Genomic DNA, 22,861 nt, shown 5'->3' on the forward strand with positions numbered 1-22,861 from the left:
GGACATTTAGGGACCGCCCAACGATCAGGGAACAACTCCAGTATTGGAGAAATCGATCCAAGTGATCGGAACGCAGTCCAATCACTTGGAACCAGGTACGGGGTCCGCCCCGAAGGGTGGGAAGCCCCTGGGGACTATAAAGTAAAGCCCCCAAGTTCAAATCGTCCTTCTTTGGCAGGGTCACTCGGCAACTTGAACCAACCCTTGACAGTGACCTGCCTCGCTGCCGCCAACCTAGTAAGTCTCAAGTCAACGCTCGCTACGAGATAGGCGCTCCTAGCTACCAGTCCATACCAGCTTTTGAATCCTGCAGACTCAGGACCTGAACGAAAGGCCATTTGTTCCCCTGACCTGGTGGGCCAGTCCGAAGCGAAGTATAGGCCTTTTAGTGATAGGAATAGCCTAGAAAGTAGAGTTTATGCATGAGTAGTGATTTACTGTGTATAATAAATGTGCTTTGAATTGAATCTTACTAATTGGTGTGTTGAATTATTGATGATTACTTGAACTTGAACCTCGTGGCGGTATCATAAAGATACCTGGCGACTCTAGAGCAAAGGTTAAACAAACAGAGCAAATTACGATTTAAGAGCCAACCAAAAGTTAGCAACAACGTTTCTAATGAGAGATCTGGAATATATTGGCGAGAAAATTTTGCTATAGCAGAGAAGAGATATATTTTGGTAGAATGACGAAGAAAAGAGTGGGGCACATTTTAAAAATGTGAGATTCTACTGCGCATCTTATATATAGTAGGCACTGCTACCGCTATATGTTGGTGGTGGAAGGAGTGAATTTTTAGGTTTGTGTTGAGGGCTTTGTTCTGGACCACCTTTACTGTCATGGGCAGATACATCTGTGACAGATAAATTTGCATGGATAAGGCCAAATTAGTTTTCAGTCTGGCACTTGCATCCTTCACGACTTTGTCAAAGCTGTGCTACTGAGCCATTCTTTGTGATGCATTGAGTCCCCGGCCCAGAGTACATTTTGTGTACTTGTCACCTTGCTATTCTCAGTGCTTCCTCCAAGTGATGTTCAATATGGAGGAGTATTGAATCATTAACTGAGTGGGGTGGTAATGTGGTGGGTCATAATCAGCAGGACGTTTCCTTGTCCATGTTTGACCTGATGCCATGGAGACTGCATGGGGTCCAGAGTCAATGTTGAGCACTTCCAGGGCAACTCCTTCCTGACTGTATGCTGCTGTGCTGCAGTCCCTGGTGAATCAGTCTTGCCAGTGGGACAGGGCATGCCCAGGGACGGTAATGGAGGTGTCTGTGACATTGGTTGTAAGATATGATTCTGTGAATATGACTAGATCAGTATGTTGCAAACTTGTAGGACAGCTCTCCCAATTTTCTCACAAGCCCCCAGATGTTAATAATTTATTCCAAAATGGTGCAGGAACAAAGAGACCAATGGGTATATCTGCACAAATTATTGTCAGCAGCAGGGTAGGCTGAACTACTGGTCAAAAAGGTATACAGGACTTTATAAGTAGAACCACAGTGTCCAAAAATAAGAAAGGTATGGGTAATCTTTTTAATATGCTAATTTAGCCTCAACTGGAGTATTTTGTCCAAATCTGGATACAGCATTTTCGGAAAAATGTGAAGGCTTTAGAGAACGTGCAGAAAAGATTTATGTGAATAATTCTAGTGATGAAGAACTTAACAGTTACGTGGAGAAAGTAGGGTGTGATACTTGGAGAAGAGGGGATTGAGAGAAGAATTGACAGAAGTATTCCGAATCATGATGGGGTTGAGATCGTGCTTCGGGGGAAATTTCTTCTGTTGTTTAAAGGATTGAGAACGAGAGGACATCAATTTATGGTGATTAGCAAAAATATCAATGACGGTGTGAAGAATTGATTACACACTGGTGAGGAGAGGGAATGCGCTGCCTGAGAGTGTGCTGGAGGCAGTTTCAACTGAGCTTTCAAAAGGCAATTGGATAAGCACCTGAAAAGAGAAAGATTTTATGGTTGCGAGTGAGTCAGACTAGCTGACGTGCTTATAACGTGAGTCAGCGTTAACACAGCAGACCGAATAGCAACTTCCAGCGGCGGATGTGAGCGGAGGACACGCAGCGGGAGGCGCTCCGACTCTACCTGACTCGTAAATAGCGCTAGTAGTCAAAAATTAAATTTAAAGGGACACAAGGGGAAATATACAGCTTCAAATCAAAACATGTCAAAAAATAAGAACAAGAGAAGGGGGAGCCAGATGTGCTCCTCAGACTCGGAGGCTTTGTTAGAGTCGGGAGGAGCCAAAATGGTGGCAGCGTGCTCCTCCTGCTCCCAGATGCCCCCATTGGCCATCAATTGAAGACATCAGCCGCATCGGGGCGGCTAAATTTAAAAAACATCATCGGGACTTAGCCGGAGAAATAAAAAGGTCAGTGGGCGAGTCCCCAAGTTAAATCTTGAGCTAGTTAGAAGGGCTGGATAAAACATTGGAAGTGTGGGGTGACACGGTCCAGAATGTGGAGGTGGCCCTCACTGACCACAGTGAGAGGATCACATTGCTGGAAAAAAACCTGTCATTGGTCCTGGATGTGAATGCGTTTTTAAAGAATAAAATAAATGACCTGGAGAACGGGTCTCGATGGCAAAACAGCACTGTCGCTTCACAGTGCCAGGGTCCCAGGTTCAATTCCCGGCTTGGGTCATTGTTTGTGCGGAGTCTGCACGTTCTCCCTGTGTCGGTTCCCGGCTTGGGTCACTTTCTGTGCGGAGTCCGCACGTTCTCCCTGTGTCTGGGTGGGTTTCCTCCGGGTGCTCCAGTTTCCTCCTACAAGTCCCGAAAGATGTGCTTGTTAGGTGAATTGGACATACTGAATTCTCCCTCTGTTCCCGAACAGGCGCCGGAGTGTGGCGACTAGGGGATTTTCACAGTAACTTCATTGCAGTGTTAATGTAAGCCTATTTGTGACAATAATAAAAATTATTATTATCTGCCTCGCGGGTTTGCCGGAGGGAATGGAGGGCAGCACCCCCACAGAATTCATAGCCGACATGCTTTGTAAAATGGTGGGTGAGAAGGTACTTAAATCCCCCCTGGGGCTAGATCGGGCTCATCATTTGCTGCGTCCAAGACGTCGAATCCCCTCAAACAATGATCTTGAGGTTCCACAACTTCGAATAAAAACAGCAGATCCTGCGATGGGCCAGGGAGCAACATGACGTTAAATGTGGGGGGTCACCATTCCGGCTTTACCACGACCTTAGCGTAGAATTAGCGAAGAAAGGAGCAGCATTTAATGGGGGGGAAATCTGCCCTATTTAAGAAGGGTGTCCAGTTTGGGCTACTTTATCTGGCCCGTCTTCGGGTTTCGGTCGAGGGAAAGGATCTCCACCGACTCTCTGAAGGAGCATCCTACCTTGGCCCTAACTCCACCTAGGGCCAATATAGCATGGCCAAGCTACCTAACCTGCACATTTTTAGACTGTGGTAGGAAACCCACGCAGACATGGGAACAAAGTGCAAACTCCACACAGTCAGCCAAGCTCAGAATTGAACCCAGTTCCTGCCGCTCTGAGGCAGCAATGCTAGCCACTGTGTCATCGTGCCGCCCACAGTTCAGGAACACGATGGAAGGAAGCAATTCAATGTGCACATCCTAATGGGTTTTGTTTGAGTAGAGATAGATTTTTTTGTCAGGTTCTTAAATTTTCTTTGTCTCAATATTTTTTTTCAGCCTATCTTGTTTAAATTGAGAAATCCATCTGAAGGCACCAGAAAGCAGAGAGGTTTCTGGATGGTTAACAAAAAACTGTCCTGTGAAAATTAATATTCGAGAATCTTGTACATTCCAGTTTGCATTGCAGATTGGTGCAGCAGATGAAACTTGTTGTTTTGTGACATCTGAGCTATGATAGTTGAGCCTGTAACGACTATAAATTTACAGTGTGTCAAGTTGCTGTTCACTTATTCATTTACAGTTTGATAAATCACTGACAGCTTTATAGCCAAAGCTACAATGTAATGAGACATTTACGTTTCCTGCCAAAGTCAAGTAACGTCACGATATAGCCAGTAACCAAAGTCCTGTGACAAGTAATTTCTTTCCAACCACTCGGGCCTGCTGGATATTGGGCAGGAACAACGTTGTTGTGGTTCATTTGGTTATCTGACCTCATAGTCTTATATGGTTAGGTGTCATTTTCTGCTTTATAATTCTGCAATTAAGCGCTTTGGGACGCCTTATTACACTAAAGGTGCTTTATAAAAATATAAGTTGTTGTTCATAAATGTTGGCTTACCTATGGAAGTGGTGTGTGACACTGGGTCTGTGACACTGAATCCAAGTGAAATTTATCATAGAATCAAACCTTGTGTAAAAGCCAAAAAAATGTAGCCCCTGTAACATTGATGAGCAATGGTCATTCCTACCTTTTAAGTACCTCAAATGATCAGTTAAAAAATTAGAAATTGGGGCTTTCATCTTGAAAATATCCTAGTGTTAAATATCTGAGCAGTGACTGAGAGAAACATTTTTGTCGGATTATTTTTTTCAAGATAAGCTTTAGTTTTGCGACCTAAATTATTAAATTAGGTTATTTGGTAAAGCAGTACATTGTATTGCAAAAACCTGCCCTGGTTTAAATTACTCTCTTTATAGTGGTTGAGTCATTATCACAGTTACATAAATTTGTCACTTTGTGTAAATCTGCTCAAGGCTGATGCTTTGCACCGTTCTCTGTATCCCTCTATGCTAATTAGAATACAGAACACCATGAATGAATTGATGATCCTCCCTTGTGGCAGGGGATTGGTTCAAAATTCAGTGAAGAGCTAACAGTGGCTACAACTAGCCCCACCCAAATCAGTACTCCAGTCTGACTAGAAGCGAATGCGTTTATCTGCCCTCATCAGAACCATTGTTCAGTACGATACAGCTGTACAGTTTGTAAATCGTAAATGTCAAGTTTCTTTTGTTATGGCCGCATTTGTGTCAGTAAGTATTCAATCTTTTTAAAATTAGTGTATTTAAAGTATTCAATCTTTTTTTCAAATTAGTGTATTTAGTTATTTACAATTACCTGTAGATAGATTATGGTATTTATGTGAGCTAACACTATAATTAACAAGCCGCCTGATAGAAACCTATATTTTAAACTGATCTGTTTAATTGTACATGAAAAGGTTCAAGTAGAATCTAGTTCGGAGCTTAAAAATGGAAATTTGGTACTCTGTGCTGCTAAATAAAATTGAACTGACCTTCAGATGTAAGCATGCAGTGCACGTCTGTTCATCCAAAGCATCCCGGAGAAACCCGTTGGGTTGAGATAACAAGAAGTGCATCAAGGAGTTTGACAGGCTGTCAGTAGCATGCTGCGTTCATAGATTCTTTGCCAGAAAAAATAGAAATCTGCCACAGGAATATTTATGGGATTTTTGTACGATCGTGCTTGTGCAGTGCTAATGAGCTTGTGTTTAAATAAAACTGATTTTTTTTTTCTGTGTAGCCCCTGGATTAGCTATATAATGCCAGTCTTGAGGCCATTTAATAAATGCTGCATATTTATACTGGTAACCTAGATATACTGTACTTTGATTTACCATTTGGCACTGAATTGTGATCGATCCTTTCTTTATAGTATTATATTGCTTAATATGACATCTGTATAATAGGGCTGTTTAGTATGCATGTTGCATGTCATGTATAAGTAATTGTTTCTCCCTGTCAAGATGTCTCTGATTTCACTCTATGTTTGGAAAGGAACAATGGTTAATGCTATGTCATAAAACAGAGTCATAGAATATTATAACCCAGAAGCAGGTCATTCAGTTAATCAGATCTGCATTATCTCCTTATGAAGTACCCAATATAATCCGACTATATTGCCACATTCCTATACCCTTTAGTAGTCCTCCTTTTCAAACGTTTTCTCTCTAAAATGGATTCTGCATCAGCAACTATTTGTGACAAGAGAATTTCACATTCATCCTTGAAATCTATAAATATTTTCCCCTATATTTTCTGATTAAATATAAAATTATTAAATATAAATTGTGATGATTCCATTTGACATTTTACCTTAAACGCTGTTTGGCTGTTATCCATTCGACATCCAAGTATATCACAATTTCCTAATTTTTATTTCTATCATTTTTGTTGTACCTCACTGTACAAAACCTACTTCACTGTTTATAAGTACTATATTCAGTTATGCAACAAATCTTGTAGGCAGGGGCTGTGGCTTAACAAAGGAGCAGTTATAAGCTTGAGTTTATTTCAAGCCATCTAATATATAATAAAATAAGTCACTAAAGGAAAATTATGTTCCCAGCCTTTCATAATAATTCTTCAGACTAATCTTTTGGTAATGACACCTTGTTAACGTTCAGGTCATACGCTCTGGTCGCCCTTTGGTAACACAATTCATTAGTGCGTGAGACTTGGCGTTATTTCAACAGACTATTTATATAGGAAGAGCATCACCATTGACTACTAATATGTAAATACCTGCATTTCCAAATGTATTTCGCAAGCGAGCAGTTACCAATTTTCCCCCTTCCTAGTCAGAACGTGTTGAGGCTAATTGTAGCATTCCTGCTGACACTTTTAAGAGAGCAGTCCAGAAGTAATTCCACTGTCCTCTCTTTCTGCCTTGACTCTATCCGTTGTCTGTTATCTTCATCTGGTTCAAATATTTATGTCATTTTTTTCTTAATTTTAAAAATTCTTTCATGGGATGTGTGCATTGCTGGCTAGGCCTGCAATTGTTGCACATCCCAAATTTCCCTTGAGAAGTTGATGGTCAACTGCCTTTTTGAACCGCTGTACTCCATCTTGTGCAGGTACACCCATAGTGCTGTTAGGAATGGAGTTCCAAGGGTTTTGATCTAGTGACAGTGAAGGAACGGCGATATAATTCCAAATCAGAGTGGTGTATGACTTTGAGGGGAGCTGCCAGCGTCAGCGGATGGTAATGTTCCTATGCATCTGCTGCCCTTGTCCTTCTAGGTGATCGAGGTCACGGGTTTGAAAAGTGCTGCTGAAGGAGATTTGGTGAGGTGCTGCAGTGTATCTTGTAGATAGTACAAATTGCTGTCACTGTGTACCTAGTGGTGGAGGGAATGAATCTTTACAATGTTGGATGGGTGCCAATCAGTTGGGCTGCTTTGCCCTGCGTAATATCGAACATCTTGAGTGTTGGAGCTGCACTCATCTAGGCAGATGAAGAATATTCCACCACACTTCTGGCTTGTGCCTTGTGGATGTTGGACAGGCTACGAGGAGTCAGGACGTGGGTTACATGCCTCATAACTCCCACCCTCAGCCTTGCTCTTAGAGCCACAGAATTTGGGCACCTTTAATTCCAAACCTGCGAAGTTCTGCTGACGCACTAAAGATTAAAATATGTATTCTACTGTTTCTTGGCAATGAGTTGGGTTTTTCAGCTGGAATTAATCTAGTATAAAATGAAGACGCAGTGGGGAGAAAAGAACAAGCAATAATGAAGTTTATAATGGAGACATGAATCCGGTGGTCCTTCAAAGTTATTCTGTTATTTGAAGGACTTGTATTAAATTCAGTTTATGAATTCTCATGTGCAAAACAGATTTTAAAAAAAATCCATTCAAGAGATGTGGGTATTGCTGGTTAGACCAGCATTTATTGGCAATCTCGAATTGCCCTTGAGAAGCTGCACCCTTGAGCTGCTGCAGTCATTCTAGTGAAGGTACACTCACAATGCTAACATAGAAACATAAGAAATAGCAGCAGGATTAGGCCATTGAGACTGTTCTGCCACGGAATAAGACCATAGATTTGAGGACAATCCCCAGAGACTGGACCACTGTTTTTCTATATATGATTTGTATGCATAAAAATTAGGTGTCAACCTGATGAAGTTACAAAATAAGGCAGCATGCATGCTAAATAGCAGAAGCCGTATGCGGTAGGGCTAGGTCATCCCACAACCAATGGCTCAGATCAGAGCTCTGCAGCCCTTCCACATTTAACCGGAAGAGCAGGCTCCACATAGGGAAGCCCAGCACATCAGTGCAAAAGACAAAGCTGAATATTTTGCATTCATCTTTAGCCAGAAGCGCCGAATGGATGACCCACCATGGCTTCCTCCTGAAGCCCACAGCATTAGAGCTACTCGTCTCAACCAATTTGATTCCCATCACATGATATCAAAAAACTGCTGAACGCACTGGATACTGCAAAAGTCATGGGCCCTGATAAAATTGCAGCAGTAATGCTGAAGACTAGTGTGGCAGAAATAGCCGTGCCCCTAGCCAAGGTGTTTTAGTACAGCTGCAACACTGACATCTACCTGACAATGTGGAAAATTGCTTTGGCATATCCTGTCCACAAAAGGCAGGCTAATTAGTGCCTCATCAGTCTACTCTCAAATCATCATCAAAGTGACAGAAGTACAATCGAGTGGTACTCAGCAACAACTTGTTCACCAATCTTTTTGTTTAAATTTTTAAAAAAATCTTTGCATGTTAGGTGGATTTGGCAACGCCCTGTGTCCAAAGTGTTAAGTGGGGTTACAAGAATAGGGCCTCGGTAGTATGCTTTCAGGAGAGTCAGTGCATACTTGATAGACTGAATGGCCTCTTTCTAGAATCATAGAATTTACAGTGCAGAAGGAGGCCAATCAGCCCATCGAGTCTGCACCGGCCCTTGGAAAGAGAACCCTCCACCCTATCCCCGTAACCCCACCCAACCTTTTTGGACAGTAGAAGTCTTACAACACCAGATTAAAGTCCAAAGGTTTGTTTCAAATCATTAGCTTTCGGAGCACTGTCCTCTGTCTTTCTGCCTTGACTCTATCCGTTGTCTGATATCTTCATCTGGTTCAAATATTTATGTCATTTTTTTCTTAATTTTTAAAATTCTTTCATGGGATGTGTGCATTACTGGCTAGGCCTGCAATTGTTGCACATCCCAAATTTCCCTCGAGAAGTTGATGGTCAACTGCCTTTTTGAACCGCTGTACTCCATCTTGTGCAGGTACACTCACAGTGCTGTTAGTAACGGAGTTCCAAGGGTTTTGATCTAGTGACAGTGAAGGAACGGTGATATAATTCCAAATCAGAGTGGTGTATGACTTGGAGGAGAGGTGGCAGATGGTAATGTTCCTATGCATCTGCTGCCCTTGTCCTTCTAGGTGATAGAGGTCACGGCTAAATCTCCAAAACAATACAGATGGATTGGTGGAGTGGCGATAAAGTGGCAGATGGAATTTAACACAGAGAAGTGTGAGATCATGCATTTAGGGAGGTCAAACAGTTATGGGGAGTACACAATAAATGGGAATATACTAAGAGGGGTAGATGAAGTGGGAGTTACTGGTGTACAAGTACACAGATCCCTAAAGGTAGCAGTTCAAGCTGTCAAGTTGTAAAGAAAGCATATGGAATGCTCTCCTTCATTGGCAAAGGTATAGAATATAAAAGTAAGGATATAATGCTTGAATTGTATAAAACACTGGTGAGGCTACAACTGGAATATTGTGTGCAGTTCTGGTCACCACATTACAGGAAGGACATTATTGCTCTGGAGAGAGTGCAGAGGAGGTTTACAAGAAGGCAGAAAAGTGGCTACATGAAGAGATTGGATAGGTTGGGGTTATTTTCCTTGGAACGAAGAAGGCTGAGGGGTGACTTAATTGTGGTGTACAAAAATATGAGGGGAGAGATAGGGTGGATAGGATAAAATTGCTTCCCTTGGTGGAGAGTTTTAGAACCAGGGTCATAGATTCACGATAAGTGTCAGAAGGTGTAGAGGGGACATGACCTTTTTACGCGGAGAGTAGTGGGAGTCTGGAATTCTCTGCCCGAGTTGGTGGCGGAGGCAGAGACCCTAAACTCTTTTTAAAAAGTGCCTGGATCTGCACCTTAAGTGCTCTAAGGTACAGGGCTATGGACTGGGTGCAGGAAGGTGGGATTAGAAAGGGCATCTGGGTGTCATTGGGCTGGCATGGGAAAGATGGGCCGAATGTCCTCCTGTGCTGTAATTTTCCTATGATTCTATGAATTAAATATGATTATCTGGATCTTGCCCAGCAAGGGTATGATTCAGATCGCGCAGGTGCCGTTGGTTAGGTGACTCGCGTGCGGTTCAGTGTGTGGCGCAAAGCTTCTTTCGGGCCTCTCCCGCGATGCTCCCAGTGCAATGGGATCAGCCCCAGGCACAACGGGGTGGTAAGTTGTGCCATGCCCCTGATCTGTTGGTTGTGATGTCACTTCGCATTGTCTAGCATGGATGTAGTCTTGTATTGTAGCTTCACATTGGTGTGATTTGCAGTTGTGGCTGATGCTGCTGTTGGAATGATGTATCAAACCAGACTTTGGTGGCGTAATCTGATGACGAATGGAAGCGTGAGGGATATGCTGGGCCACAGGTTTGAAGATTTTGGTGGAGCACAGTTCTGCTGCTGGAAGTCCAGTTTTGAGTGCTGGGTCTGTTCTCAATCTATCCCATAGAGCATAATGGTAGATGGAGGATGCCATTATGTCAAGATGTGACTTTGTCTCCCTAACGGTAGTGTTTTTTCTTATATAAATTTAGAGTACCCAATTCATTTTTTCCAATTAAGGGGCAATTTAGCATGGCCATCCACCTAGCCTGTACATCTTTGGTTTGTGGGGGCAAAACCCACGCAAACACGGGAAGAATATGCAAACTCCACACGGACAGTGACCCAGAGCCGGGATCAAACCTAGGACCGCGGCGCCGTGAGGCAGCAGGGCTACCCCACTGTGCCACCATGCTGCCCTCCTAACGACAGTGTTGTACTCCTTTCCAAGAGTGTTGTCATGGACAGATTCAACTGCTAGATTGAAGAGGATGACGCCTAATAGGTTTTTTGGCACGAACTATGTCCTTCGGGACTCAAATCAGCTTGGTCAGTTGTGGTGTAACAAGCCACTCTTGATGATGGAGATTTGATAAAAGAACAAAGAAAACTACAGCACAGGAACCGGCCCTCCAAGCCTGTGCCGACCATGCTGCCCGTCTAAACTAAAATCTTCTGCACTTCTGAGGTCCGTATCCCTCTATTCCCATCCTATTCATGTATTTGTCAAGATGCCCCTTAAATGTCACAATCGTCCCTGCTTCCACCACCTTCGGCAGCGAGTTCCAGGCTCCCACTACCCTTTGTGTAAAAAAAAAAAAAACTTGCCTCGTAATCTCCTCTAAGCCTTGCCCCTCGCACGTTAAACCTATGCCCCCTAGTAATTGATCCCTCTACCCTGGGAAAAAGCCTCTGACTATCCACTCTGTCTATGCCCCTCATAATTTTGTAGACCTCTATCAAGTCACCCCTCAACCTCCGTCGTTCCAGCGAGAACAAACCGAGTTTATTCAACCTCTCCTCATAGCTAATGCCCTCCATACCAGGCAACATACTGGTAAATCTCTTCTGCACCCTCTCTAAAGCCTCCACATCCTTCTGGTAGTGAGGCGACCAGAATTGAACACTATACTCCAATTGTGGCCTAACTTAAGGTTTTATACAGCTACAACATGACTTGCCAATTCTTATACTCAATGCCTCGGCCAATGAAGGCAAGCATGCCGTATGCCTTCTTGACTAACTTCTCCACCTGTGTTGCCCCTTTCAATGACCTGTGGTCCTGTACACCTAGATCTCTCTGACTGTCAATACTCTTGAGGGTTCTACCATTCACTGTATATTCCCTACATGCATTAGACCTTCCAAAATGCATTACCTCACATTTGTCCGGATTAAATTCCATCTGCTATCTCCGCCCAAATCTCCAAACAATCTAAATTCTGCTGTATCCTCTGACAGTCCTCATCACTATCCGCAATTCCACCAACCTTTGTGTCGTCTGTAAATGTACTAATCAGACCAGTTACATTTTCCACCAAATCATTTATATATACTACGAACAGCAAAGGCCCCAGCACTGGTCCCTGCGGAACACCACTAGTCACAGCCCTCCAATCAGAATAATACCCTTCCATTGCTACTCTCTGCCTTCTATGACCTAGCCAGTTCTGTTACCATCTTGCCAGCTCCCCCCTGATCCCATGTGACTTCACCTTTTGTACCAGTCTGCCATGAGGGACCTTGTCAAAGGCCTTACTGAAGCCAATATAGACAACATCCACTGCCCTACCTGCATCAATCATCCTTGTGACCTCCTTGAAAAACTCTTAGCAAGTTAGTGAGACACGAAATCCCCTTCACAAAACCATGCTACCTCCAAATGGAAGTAGATCCTGTCTCGAAGAATTCTCTCCAGTAATTTCCCTACCACTGACGTAAAGCTCACTGTCCTGTATTTCCCTGGATTATCCTTGCTACCCTTCTTAAACAAAGGAACAACATTGGCTATTCTCCAGTCCTCCTGGACATCACCTGAACAGTAACGATCCAAAGATTTCTGTCAAGGCCTCAGGAATTTCCTCTCTAGCCTCCTTCAGTATTCTGGGATAGATCCAATCAGGCCCTGGGGACTTATCTACCGTAATATTTTTGAATCTCAATGTGACTCAGGCTATCTACACACCCTTCTCCAGACTCAACATCCACCAATTCCTTCTCTTTGGTGAATACTGATGCAAAGTATTCATTTAGTACCTCACCCATTTCCTCTGGCTCCACACATCGATTCCCTCGCCTGTCCTTCAGTGGGCCAACTCTTTCCCTGGCTACCCTCTTGCTTTTTATGTACGTGTAAAAAGCCTTGGGATTTTCCTTAACTCTATTTGCCAATGACTTTTCGTGACCCCTTTTAACCCTCCTGACTCCTTGCTTAAGTTCCTTCCTACTTTCCTTGTATTCCACACAGGCTTCGTCTGTTCCCAGCCTTCTAGCCCTGACAAATGCCTCCTTTTTCTTTTTGACGAGGCCTACAATATCTCTCGATATCCAAGGTTCACGAAATTTGCCATATTTATCCTTCCGTACAGGAATATGCCGGTCCTGAATTCCTTTCAACTGTGATTTGAAAGCCTCCCATGTCTCAGATGTTGATTTACCCTCAAACATTTGCCCCCAATCTAGGTTCTTCAGTTCCTGCCTAATATTGTTATAATTAGCCTTCCCCCAATTTAGCACATTCACCCTCGGACCACTCTTATCCTTGTCCACCAGCACTTTAAAACTTACTGAATTGTGGTCACTGTTCCCAAAATGCACCCCTACTGAAACTTCTACCACCTGGCTGGCTCATTCCCCAATACCAGGTCCAATATAGCCCCTTCCCTAGTTGGACTATCTACATATTGTTTTAAGAAGCCCTCCTGGATGCTCCTTACAAACTCTGCCCTGGCCAAGCCCCTAGCACTAAGTGAGTCCCAGTCAATATTGGGGAAGTTAAAGTCTCCCATCACAACAACCCTGTTGCTTTTACTCCTTTCCAAAATCTGTCTACCTATCTGCTGCTCTATCTCCCGCTGGCTGTTGGGTGGCCTGTAGTAAACCCCCAACATTGTGACTGCACCCTTCTTATTCCTGATCTCTACCCATATAGCCTTGGTGCCTCTGAGGTGTGCTCCCGCAGTACAGCTGTGATATTCTCCCTAACCAGTGCATCCCCCTCTATCCCGCCTAAAGCATCTAAATCCTGGAACGTTTAGCTGCCAATCCTGTCCTTCCCTCAACCAGGTCTCTGTAATGGCAACACCATCATAGTTTCAAATACTAATCCAAGCTCTACGTTCGATGTTCTTACTACTTGCAGTGCTTCTTCCAGGTTGTGTTCACCATGGAGAAGCGATGATTCATTAGCTCAGGAAGGGCAGTATGTGGTAATGAATAAGAGGTTTCCTTGCCCATCTTTGACCTGACACCATGAGATTTCATGAGACTCAGTTTGCTGGGCTATTACAAGCACTGTTAAGAGTCAAATACATTGTTGTGGGTTTGGAATTGCATATCAGACAGACTGGGTAAGGATGGCAGGTTTCCTTCCTTAAAGGGCATTAGTGAACTGGTTCGGTTTTTCCAATGGGTTGGTAGCTTCAAAACTAATTTAATTACAAGAAATACATCTTCGTCCTCATGACATCAGTCATCGCCACAGTCACAATGCTCACTCAAGTAGTACACGATTCGGAATGAGTGATGTCAACGAGCATTTTTTGTGGAGGGGAAAGAGGGAAATACATCACATTGTGATGCCTTTCCAGGAGATCACAGAATTTTTACAGTGCAGAAGGAGGCCATTTGGACCATTGTGTCTGCACCGGCCCTCTGGTTGAGTGCTGATTGCAATCAATATTGACAGTGAGGGCCCTGTGCTCCCTCTGCATCTGTTCAAAACATAAATATTTATTTTGTTTTTATCATTTGAAGTTATGTTTTATTAATGCAAGAATGTTTAAGCATTTTCTATAATTTGCTGTGAAATATTCGGCATGTATTAAATGTACTCAATCTTATTTGTGGAATCATGGTTAGTCAACATGCCCATTTAAATTTTGTGGCCCACTGAGATGCCAGAGGGCCACTCATGTGGTCCACTGACTAGCCTAGGTTGCTCATCACTATTCTACGCTGTCCTTTACAGTTTACAATATTTCCACGTTTTGTGTAATTCGCAAGATATGCTCTTGAAATGCATTTAAGGCCATTCTTGTACTTGGAATAGGAAAGCTACAATCATAGAGAATTCAAGACAGAGATAGGGCTACAATGTTGTTGATTAAAATCGCCAAACCTTGCCCCCTGTTAGCACAGCTTTCTATCAGAAATACAGTTAGCCCTATAATGCACACGCTCAAAAACGGATGTGGTTTGTCCTTCGGCATTGGTGAAGTCAAAAAGTAATCTCATTGTAATGTAATTCTGTTCCGGCAGCATACACCCAACCAATGCACCAGATGCATTTTATCTTCAAAAGTGTGTAGATGCTGTATATAATTGGTGAGCAAAAATTAAAATTTTGCTGTAAAGGTCCCAGGATTTCGTGGATAGACTTTGAAGTTATGTCTGTGGATTTCTGCATCTCTGCAGTAGTTTGCAGGACATCAAACTTTATCTGCAGTTGCTCAAAACTAAATGTATGAGTCTAAGCATGCCTGTGTATTAACTGTATTTTTTTTTAATTCACGCAGTTGGTTACATGTTATACATGTAAAGAAGCTTCAAGATTCTACGGAGCAAATAGGGCATCTCTTCCTGTAAGGCCCCGCATCCCCAGAAGCCTAAGCAAGACAAAAACGGATATGAAGACGCTTGAAGCAAGAACGCCACAGTCCACACGGCAAGAAACCAGCTATTCCCCACTTCTGAATAAACCCGGTTCTAAAAGCAAGAGCCCAGCTATAACTCCCCGGTAAATTTATTTTATAAACTTCATCTCCTATGTGTTTGTATTTGGATCTTTGTTTCCTGTTGCTGTAACTTATTCATCAAGTCAATTAATATTCTGGAGAAATAATGAGTTAATTTTTGTCAGAACCTTTTATAGTAATTTTATAATTGTGGGCAAGTCCCTGTAGACTCTGTTTGTTCTGGTGTGCTCAATTCACAGCAAGTCAGTCTGTTGGAAAATGATGAGGTGCTGATGGAAATCCTGGCTAGTGGGACCCAGGAGCAACTGACCTTAAATCTGTTTGAACGTTTTTGTTGTTTTTCATATTATTCAGTGGGCGTCTCAGACGACCGAGATTTTGGTCTTCATCGACTGCCCAGGTGTTGTGGAGCTTTGGGTTCCTGTTAATTTGCTGATAGGATATGCAGATAAAGTTAAATGAACAGCGTTTGAGGAGGCTCAGGTAGAACATAAATTCTGCTGTGGATGAATTGAATTTGGCTCAGTTGTGCTTCAAATTCTGTGTAATTCTATGTGTTTCAACTTGTTGATGATGATGGATCTTGGAGTTTTGATTGGAGATTTGTCCAGTAATGAGGCAACAGTGCTAAAAACAGCAAATAAAAATAGAATGAAGTTAACTGGATTTTGAGGGTCAGGTGGGCTGCTATAAGAAAATGTAGGCGAAGTCTGATCCTTCTGCCATCATGCCAATCATCTCAACAACAATCGACATTTTCGAGGCCTCATCAGTGTATTTGCTGACGCAACTCGCTGTAGACTAGGCTCCTTGCCTCCACCACCTGGTCCACTTCAGCTTGAGTGACAGGTGTAATATACTGGATCTAGCCACACTCTTTCCATGTTGCTGCTTTCACTAGCCATTTCTTTGTATACAGGTGAGTACAAAGAGTAGGCTTTCAGACTCTCATTGGTATTCAGAGCCCCACTAATCCCTGCCGTTTGTGCTAGCAGCGATCAAAGGAACAAACAACGGAGTCCTTAACAGTAGTGGTAGTGATAGGGTAGCAGTCGATTGAATGAGGCGAACGATGACATTTGAATTGGGCAAATGGATGGCAAAGAAAGGAAGAGGGGAAAGGTTGGTAACAAAAGCACGGTAACTGAGGAAGTGGAGAAGAGTAACACCAAGGTGCAGAAGGAAGACATTCGGCCCTTCATGTCTGTATCTGCCAGAACAGAAAAAAATGAAATAGCCGCTTATTTTAATCCCACTTTCCAGCACCTAGTCCATAGCCTTGCACATTACAGCACTTTAGATGCAGATCCAGGTTTTGAGTTGAACATTTCAACTTCAACCATCATGAATCTTGGTATGGAGAGCAGACTGATGCCAGCTGGGTTGAGGGCCAATTTGAACTGGGAAGCTGGGTGCAAGCTTTACTGAGTCATACTGTCAAGTTGCATTCATAGCGGAGTGAGACAAAGGCCAGAACTTGGGGTGTTAGCAAAGTGCCTTAGTGAAAGGATGCGGAGTTGGATAAGCTTCAGTTTCTCAGAATTGTCACTAATGCACTAGTGTGTTTAGGAATTTGAATGTGGAGAATGAACGTTAATGTAAATGATGGTCTCGTTGGTCTACTAAAAATCCAAATGTAACTTTGTTCCTTTAAAATGAACCAGAATTCATGCTATTTAATGCAAAAAAAAATCACACTGTTTCCATTCATGATGTCTCAAAAGAGGGAAGTCTTTCATAAATTGTTTGTTTCCCCCAAGTCATCTCTATCCAACAGTTTAAAAACATAACATTGGACAAATAGGTAGCAGAGATTATGAATAATTGCAATAGATATAATTAATACCCCTTTTAAAAACAATAAGCTGCATTTATTATACTACTTTTATGATGGAGAGGTATTCCAAGGTGGGTGTAAGGAAAAAAATGGATACTGGGCTGAAACAGGCAGGAGGAGTGGCTATAAAGTTGGTCAAATAAGTGAGGTTTTGACGAGACTTCCGGTGGCAGCCATGAGCTGATCGGTCTCACACAAGATAGCACCTGCTTGGAGGCTTCGATTTTGGCCCTTTCTGCATGGGTGATGGCCGCTTTTGTTGGAGATTGTGCAAAATAAGTGGTGGGAATTGAATTCTCCTCCAAAGTGGAGTGTCGGCAGGTTAACGCACCCGGCCAAAATCGAATAAGGCAGTGGCTCCAGAGTTGGAGGATCTGTGTGACGCAGTAACAGAAACCATGGCAGAGTCAGGAGCATCGTCATCGTCCACCCCATTGCTTGTGGAACAGTTGATGATGTTGATAAGGGGGAGCTCTGGCAATATCAACAAGAGATGCAAGAGGGCTGACTCAAGGCAAAGACCGCGGGTCTTTGGAGCAGGTGGAGAAGCGTCTGAAATCGCAAGGTGTAATGATCCATGAGGTGGAAAGCGCGGTGACGGATCACAGTGATTGGATTGTGGAGTTGGAGGCAGAGGTGGCGATGTTGGGAGCAGCCTGTAAGGAGTAGACAGTACAGGTGAGCGATCACAAGAATCGGTCCAGGCAGCAGAATTTAATAATCGTGGGCCTGCCGGAGGGGGTGGAGTGAAGCAGTGCCACGGCTTATGTTTCAAATATGTTGTGAAGCTGGTTGATGAGGGGGTCCGCGAGAGGGCCGGAGGTGGACTGGACACAGCGAATGCTACGGCACAGGCCAAGAGCTGGGGAACCGCCACGGGCGGTGATAATCCAAATGCATTAATTCCAGGAGAAGGAGAAGATTCTGAGATGGGCGAGGGCAACGCGATACTGCAGTTGGGAGGGTCATTGGTTCTGAATATATCAGGACATTGGGACCAACGTGGCCAAGCGGCAGGAGGGTTTTAAACAGACCAAAGTGGTGCTTTTTTGGAATAAGGTCCAGTTTGGGATGTTTTACCAGACCAAACTCTGGGAGACGTTTATGGGGAAGGAACACTATTTTACTAAGCCAGTGGAGATGAATGACTTTATTAAGGAGCATGGTTTGGAGGATGGATAATGGTGAGAATGCCTTGGTTTTTGGTATGTTTGTACAATGTTTGCAAGTGTTTTGCCTTTGCACATATTGTCCTTTTTGGTATTATTGTGGTCGACGAGGGTGTGGTTCTGAGTACTAGGTGTCTTTCTCCTGTTGGCAGGGGAGGACAAGAGTTCGGGAGGGGGAAACAGTGGCAGGGAATCGTCGAAGAGTGGAGAGGGGAAGGCATTGTGGGGGAGGGGCAGTTTTGGCGGTATGGATAGAGACCTTTATGTCGACCTCCAGGTGGAAGTTGCCACGCTAGCTGGAATGCTGGTAAACAGAAGCAGTGTGGGGGACGGGTAGCCAGAGAGGTTGGGGGGCATGGTTAGGTAGTTTGATGGAGGTAGAACTTGGGAACGGGGAGGGGGAGATTATACTGGTGACGCAGGTAGCCTGTTGGGTGGGTCGGGGAGAAAGGAGGGGGTGGCCATTTTGTGTGGGCCTGGACAAGATAGGGAATTGAGGGCAGGGATAGTTTTGCAATGGATTGGGATGACGGACCCAGATGAAGGATTAGGTCAGGTTAAGAATAGAAATGGGTGGGTGGGGCATATGTTTCACTTGGGTTTGATTCCAAGTCGAGAGGGGTTGCGATCCTATTTATTAAAAGGGTGGAGTTTGTGATGGCCAGCAAGGTGCGGGATCCAGGGAGTTGGTACATGATGGTGAGCAGGGTTTTGGAAGGAGCGCCGGTTGTGTAAGTAAATGTCTATGTGCCCAATTGGGATGATGCAAGTTTGTCAAGACGATGGTGGTGACAATTACAGACCTGGACTCTCATCAATTAATAATAAGAGGCGATTTCAACTGTGTGTTAGAACCTCGGATGGATGAATCATAGAATTTACAGTGCAGAAGGAGGCCATTCGGCCCATTGGGTCTGCACCGGCTCTTGGAAAGAGCACCTTACCCAAGGTCCACACCTCCACCCTATCCCCATAACCCAGTAACCCCACCCAACACTAAGGGCAATTTATCATGGCCAATCCACCTAACCTGCACATCTTTGGACTGTGGGAGGAAACCGGAGCACCCGGAGGAAACCCACGCACACACGGGGAGGATGTGCAGACTCCGCACAGACAGTGACCCAAACCGGAATCGAACCTGGGACCCAGGAGCTGTGAAGCAATTGTGCTATCCACAATGCTACCGTGCTGCCCTCTATCGAGCCCAAAGTCACTGGTCAGGTCGGGAATGGCGAAGGAACTGGAGGTGTTTATGGACCAGATGGGGGTGCTGATCCCGTGGAGGTATAGGCATCGGGAGAGGGGGAGTTTTCCTACTTCTCCCATGTGCACCGTGTATATTCCTAAGTAGATTTTCTTGTGGTTGGGAAATCGGTACTCCCAGGGATAGTGGGGGTGGAATATGCGGCGATCGTGATCTCGGACCATGCGCCGCACAATATGGATGTGAGGCTTGGTATGGGCTGGGCACAGAGGGCCTCGTGAAGGATGGATTCGGCGTTGCTAGCGTATAAAAGTTTTTGTGGAGAGGCGACTTAATTGATGTAGAAATATGTGGAGTTCAACCACCACGGGTAGGTCTCGCCCTCCACGTTTTGGGAGGCATTAAAAACAATAGTGCGGGGTGAGGTGATATCTTGCAAGGTTTGCAGAGATACAGTGGAAAGAGCAGAGACAGAGATTGGTGGGGGCAATTTTGGAAGTGGACCGGCGGTATTCAGCCACCTTGAACAGGGAGCTGTTGGCAGAGTGGAAGAAATTGCAAGGGGAATTTGATTTGCTGACGATAGGGAATCTGGTGGGCCAGCTTCGGCAATCGGGGGGGGGGGGGGTCGGTCGGTTCTCTATGAGTATGGGGAGAAGATCAGCCGCCATTAGTTGAAGACGACAAGCGACTACGCAGGAAATAGTTCAGCTGAGGGATGGGGGGGGGGGGGAGGTGACGACGTTGGAGAAAATTAACAAGGCATTCGAGGCCTTCTAGGGAGCTGTACAGGTCTGGGCCCCGGCTGGAGGAGACTAAGATGGGGAGCTTTTTGGATCAACTAGTGTTCCCAGAGGTAGAGGGGCGGCAAGGGGCATTGATGGCAGGCCCCACTGGGCCGGGCTATAGGAGGTAGAGTCGATTTGATTCATGCAGTCGGGGAAGGTGCTGGGGCCGGATGGCTTCCTGGCTGATTCTTACAAACAGTTTTCAGCGGAGTTGGCCCCACCTCTTTTGGGAATGTTTAATGATTTGTTGGAGCTGGGGAGCTGCCAGCCCTGTTGGCTCATGCATCGATTTCTTAGTCCCCAAGAAAGCTTTGTGGGTCATACAGGCCCCATCCCCCTGTTAAACACAGACGTGAAGGTGCTGGCTAAGGTGTTGGCGAGGCGGCTGGAGGGGTCTGTGCCGGAGGTGGTCTCGGAAGACCAGAGGGGTGTGGTTGTGAAAGGGCGGCAGCTGTCCAGCAACATTAGACGTTGTTGAATGTGATTATGACTCGAAGGGTAAGGTGCCGGAAGTTATTGCATGGATGTGGAGAAGCGTTTGATAGGGTAGAGTGGAGGTGGCTGTCCCAGTCCTGGAGAGGTTCGTGTTTGGGCCTGCGTTTAACTCCTGTGTGCGGTTACTGTATGCTGCCTCCACGGCTAGTGTAAGGCCAAATTCGATGAGTTCAGGAGATTTCCGGCAGAGGGGCACGAGGTAGGGATGCCCACTGCCCCCGCTGTTTGCGTTGGCTATCGAACCTTTGACCATTGCACTCTGGGTATCGAGAGAGTGATCGGGCATTGTTAGGGAGGCAGTGAACATAGGGTCTCGATGTATGCGGGTGACTTGTTGCTGTACATTTCGAATCCATTGGAGTGTATGTGTAAGATCATGATACAAATTGCATGTGGCAAAAAGTGAAATGTTTCTGGTGAACGGCCAGGGGAATAGTGTGAATTTGAGTGCCCTATCATTTAGGCTTGCCAGATTCAAGTTCAGGAACTTGGGTATTCGGGTGGCCCACAATTGGGCCACCACGCGTAAGTGGAACCTGGCCAACTTGGTGGAGGGGGCGAAAGGGAAGCTGAAGAGCAGGCATGCATTTCCGCTGTCACCAGCAGGGAGGCTGCAGACAGTCAAGATAAAAAGTCCTTCCGAAGTTTTTGTTTGTTTTTCAGTCCCTCCTGATGTTCCTGCCAAAGGCATTCATCCAAAAAAGTGGACAGATTATTTGCATTTGTATGGGCTGGCAAAACGCCGCAGATTCTGAGTTTTTTTTAGACGAGACGGCGGGTGGGCGGGCTGGCGGTCCCAAATCTACTATACTGCTACTGAGTAGCGAATGTGGAGAAGGTGCAGCAGTGGTGGGGGGAGCGGAGTTGGGTGCAGGTGGAGGAAGATTTGTGCGTGGGGGTCTGTCTAAGGGCCTTGGAAACGGCCCCGTCCGTCCTCCCTGGTTAAGTATACTTGTTATCCCGGTGATGGGATCATCCCTAAAGGTTTGGAACCAGTTGAGGCGGCACTTTGATGTTGGGAGATATGTCAGTGCTGGCACCAATTTGTAGGAATCACAGATTCGCTCCAGCGGAGATGGATGCGACGTGTAGGTTTTGTGAGAGGGAAGGAATGGGGTGGGTTAGGGACCTGCTCGTGGAAGGGAGAGTTGCAGGAGAGATGCCAGTTGCCGAGGGGGACTGAGTTCAGGTATATGCAGGTGTGGGACTTTTTGCAGAAGGCGCTACTCTCGTTCCATCAACTGCCTGAGCATACCTTGCTGGACAGGTTGCTAACACAAGACAAGCTGGGGTTGGGAAGATTGCGGATATGTAACAGGTGATTGGTGAACACAGAGGGTGCCAATTGAGGAGAAAAAGTGGAAGGAAGAGCTGGGAATGGAATTGGGATGGGGGAGGTCTGGAGTGAAATTATGCACTGGGTGAATGCGCCATCGTCCTGTGTTAGGAAGAACCTGGTACAGTTTAAAGTGGTGCATAGGGCTCATATTAGCGGGTTCTTCCCAGAGGTAGAGGATAAGTGTGAAAGATGTGGAGGGGGGGTGCCGGAAAACTATGTCCATTTGTTTTGGCCGTGTCCGAGATTAGTGGGTTTTTGAGTCCGATTTTTGAACCACTGTCGGATATCGTGGGGGTGAAGATGCCGCTGTGCCCGTTGGTGGCGATCTTCGGTGTGTCGGAGCTACTGGAGGATAGGGGGGTCGATGTTGCGACCTTCGCCACTCAGATTGCCCGGCGGTGAATTCTACTGGGCGGTGGAGGTTGGTGGAGCCACCGAGGGTGTTGGCATGGTTGGGAGATGTGGCAGAGTTTCTTAAGTTAGAAAAAATGAAGTCAGAGGGTCAGAGGAAGGGTTCTTTGTAAGATGGAGGATGTTCTTATCCCTATTCAAGGACCTATTTGTGCTCAGCAAGGGGGCAGGGAAGCGGGGGGGTTGTTGGGAGGGAATGAGGGGTGTTAAAGGGGGGGAAATATGACAGACTGATTGTGTTTTGTTTACTGTGGTTTGGAATAAAAATATTTTAAAATGTTTTTAAAAAGTGAGATTTAAGGGTATATTCTTAAAGGAGAAAAGCAAATGCGTTAGAAAGGAAAAATTTACATGGGGTCCAGGTGGCTG

The 22,861-nt window shown here is 45.0% G+C and overlaps 1 protein-coding gene across 8 annotated transcripts in view; it reads left to right on the top strand.

Moving 5' to 3' along the window:
• Positions 1–22,861, top strand: part of c6h18orf21 (chromosome 6 C18orf21 homolog) — a 92,009-nt gene that overhangs the window by 46,692 nt on the left and 22,456 nt on the right. For all 8 annotated transcript variants that reach the window (XM_072509597.1, XM_072509600.1, XM_072509595.1 and 5 more), the window contains one exon: positions 15,067–15,287. In XM_072509597.1, coding sequence (XP_072365698.1) covers positions 15,067–15,287 — 221 coding nt within the window. The remainder of the gene's footprint in view (positions 1–15,066; positions 15,288–22,861) is intronic.

The sequence above is a fragment of the Scyliorhinus torazame genome, chromosome 6 (genome assembly GCF_047496885.1).
Source record: "Scyliorhinus torazame isolate Kashiwa2021f chromosome 6, sScyTor2.1, whole genome shotgun sequence".
Classification (NCBI taxonomy): Eukaryota; Metazoa; Chordata; class Chondrichthyes; order Carcharhiniformes; family Scyliorhinidae; genus Scyliorhinus; species Scyliorhinus torazame.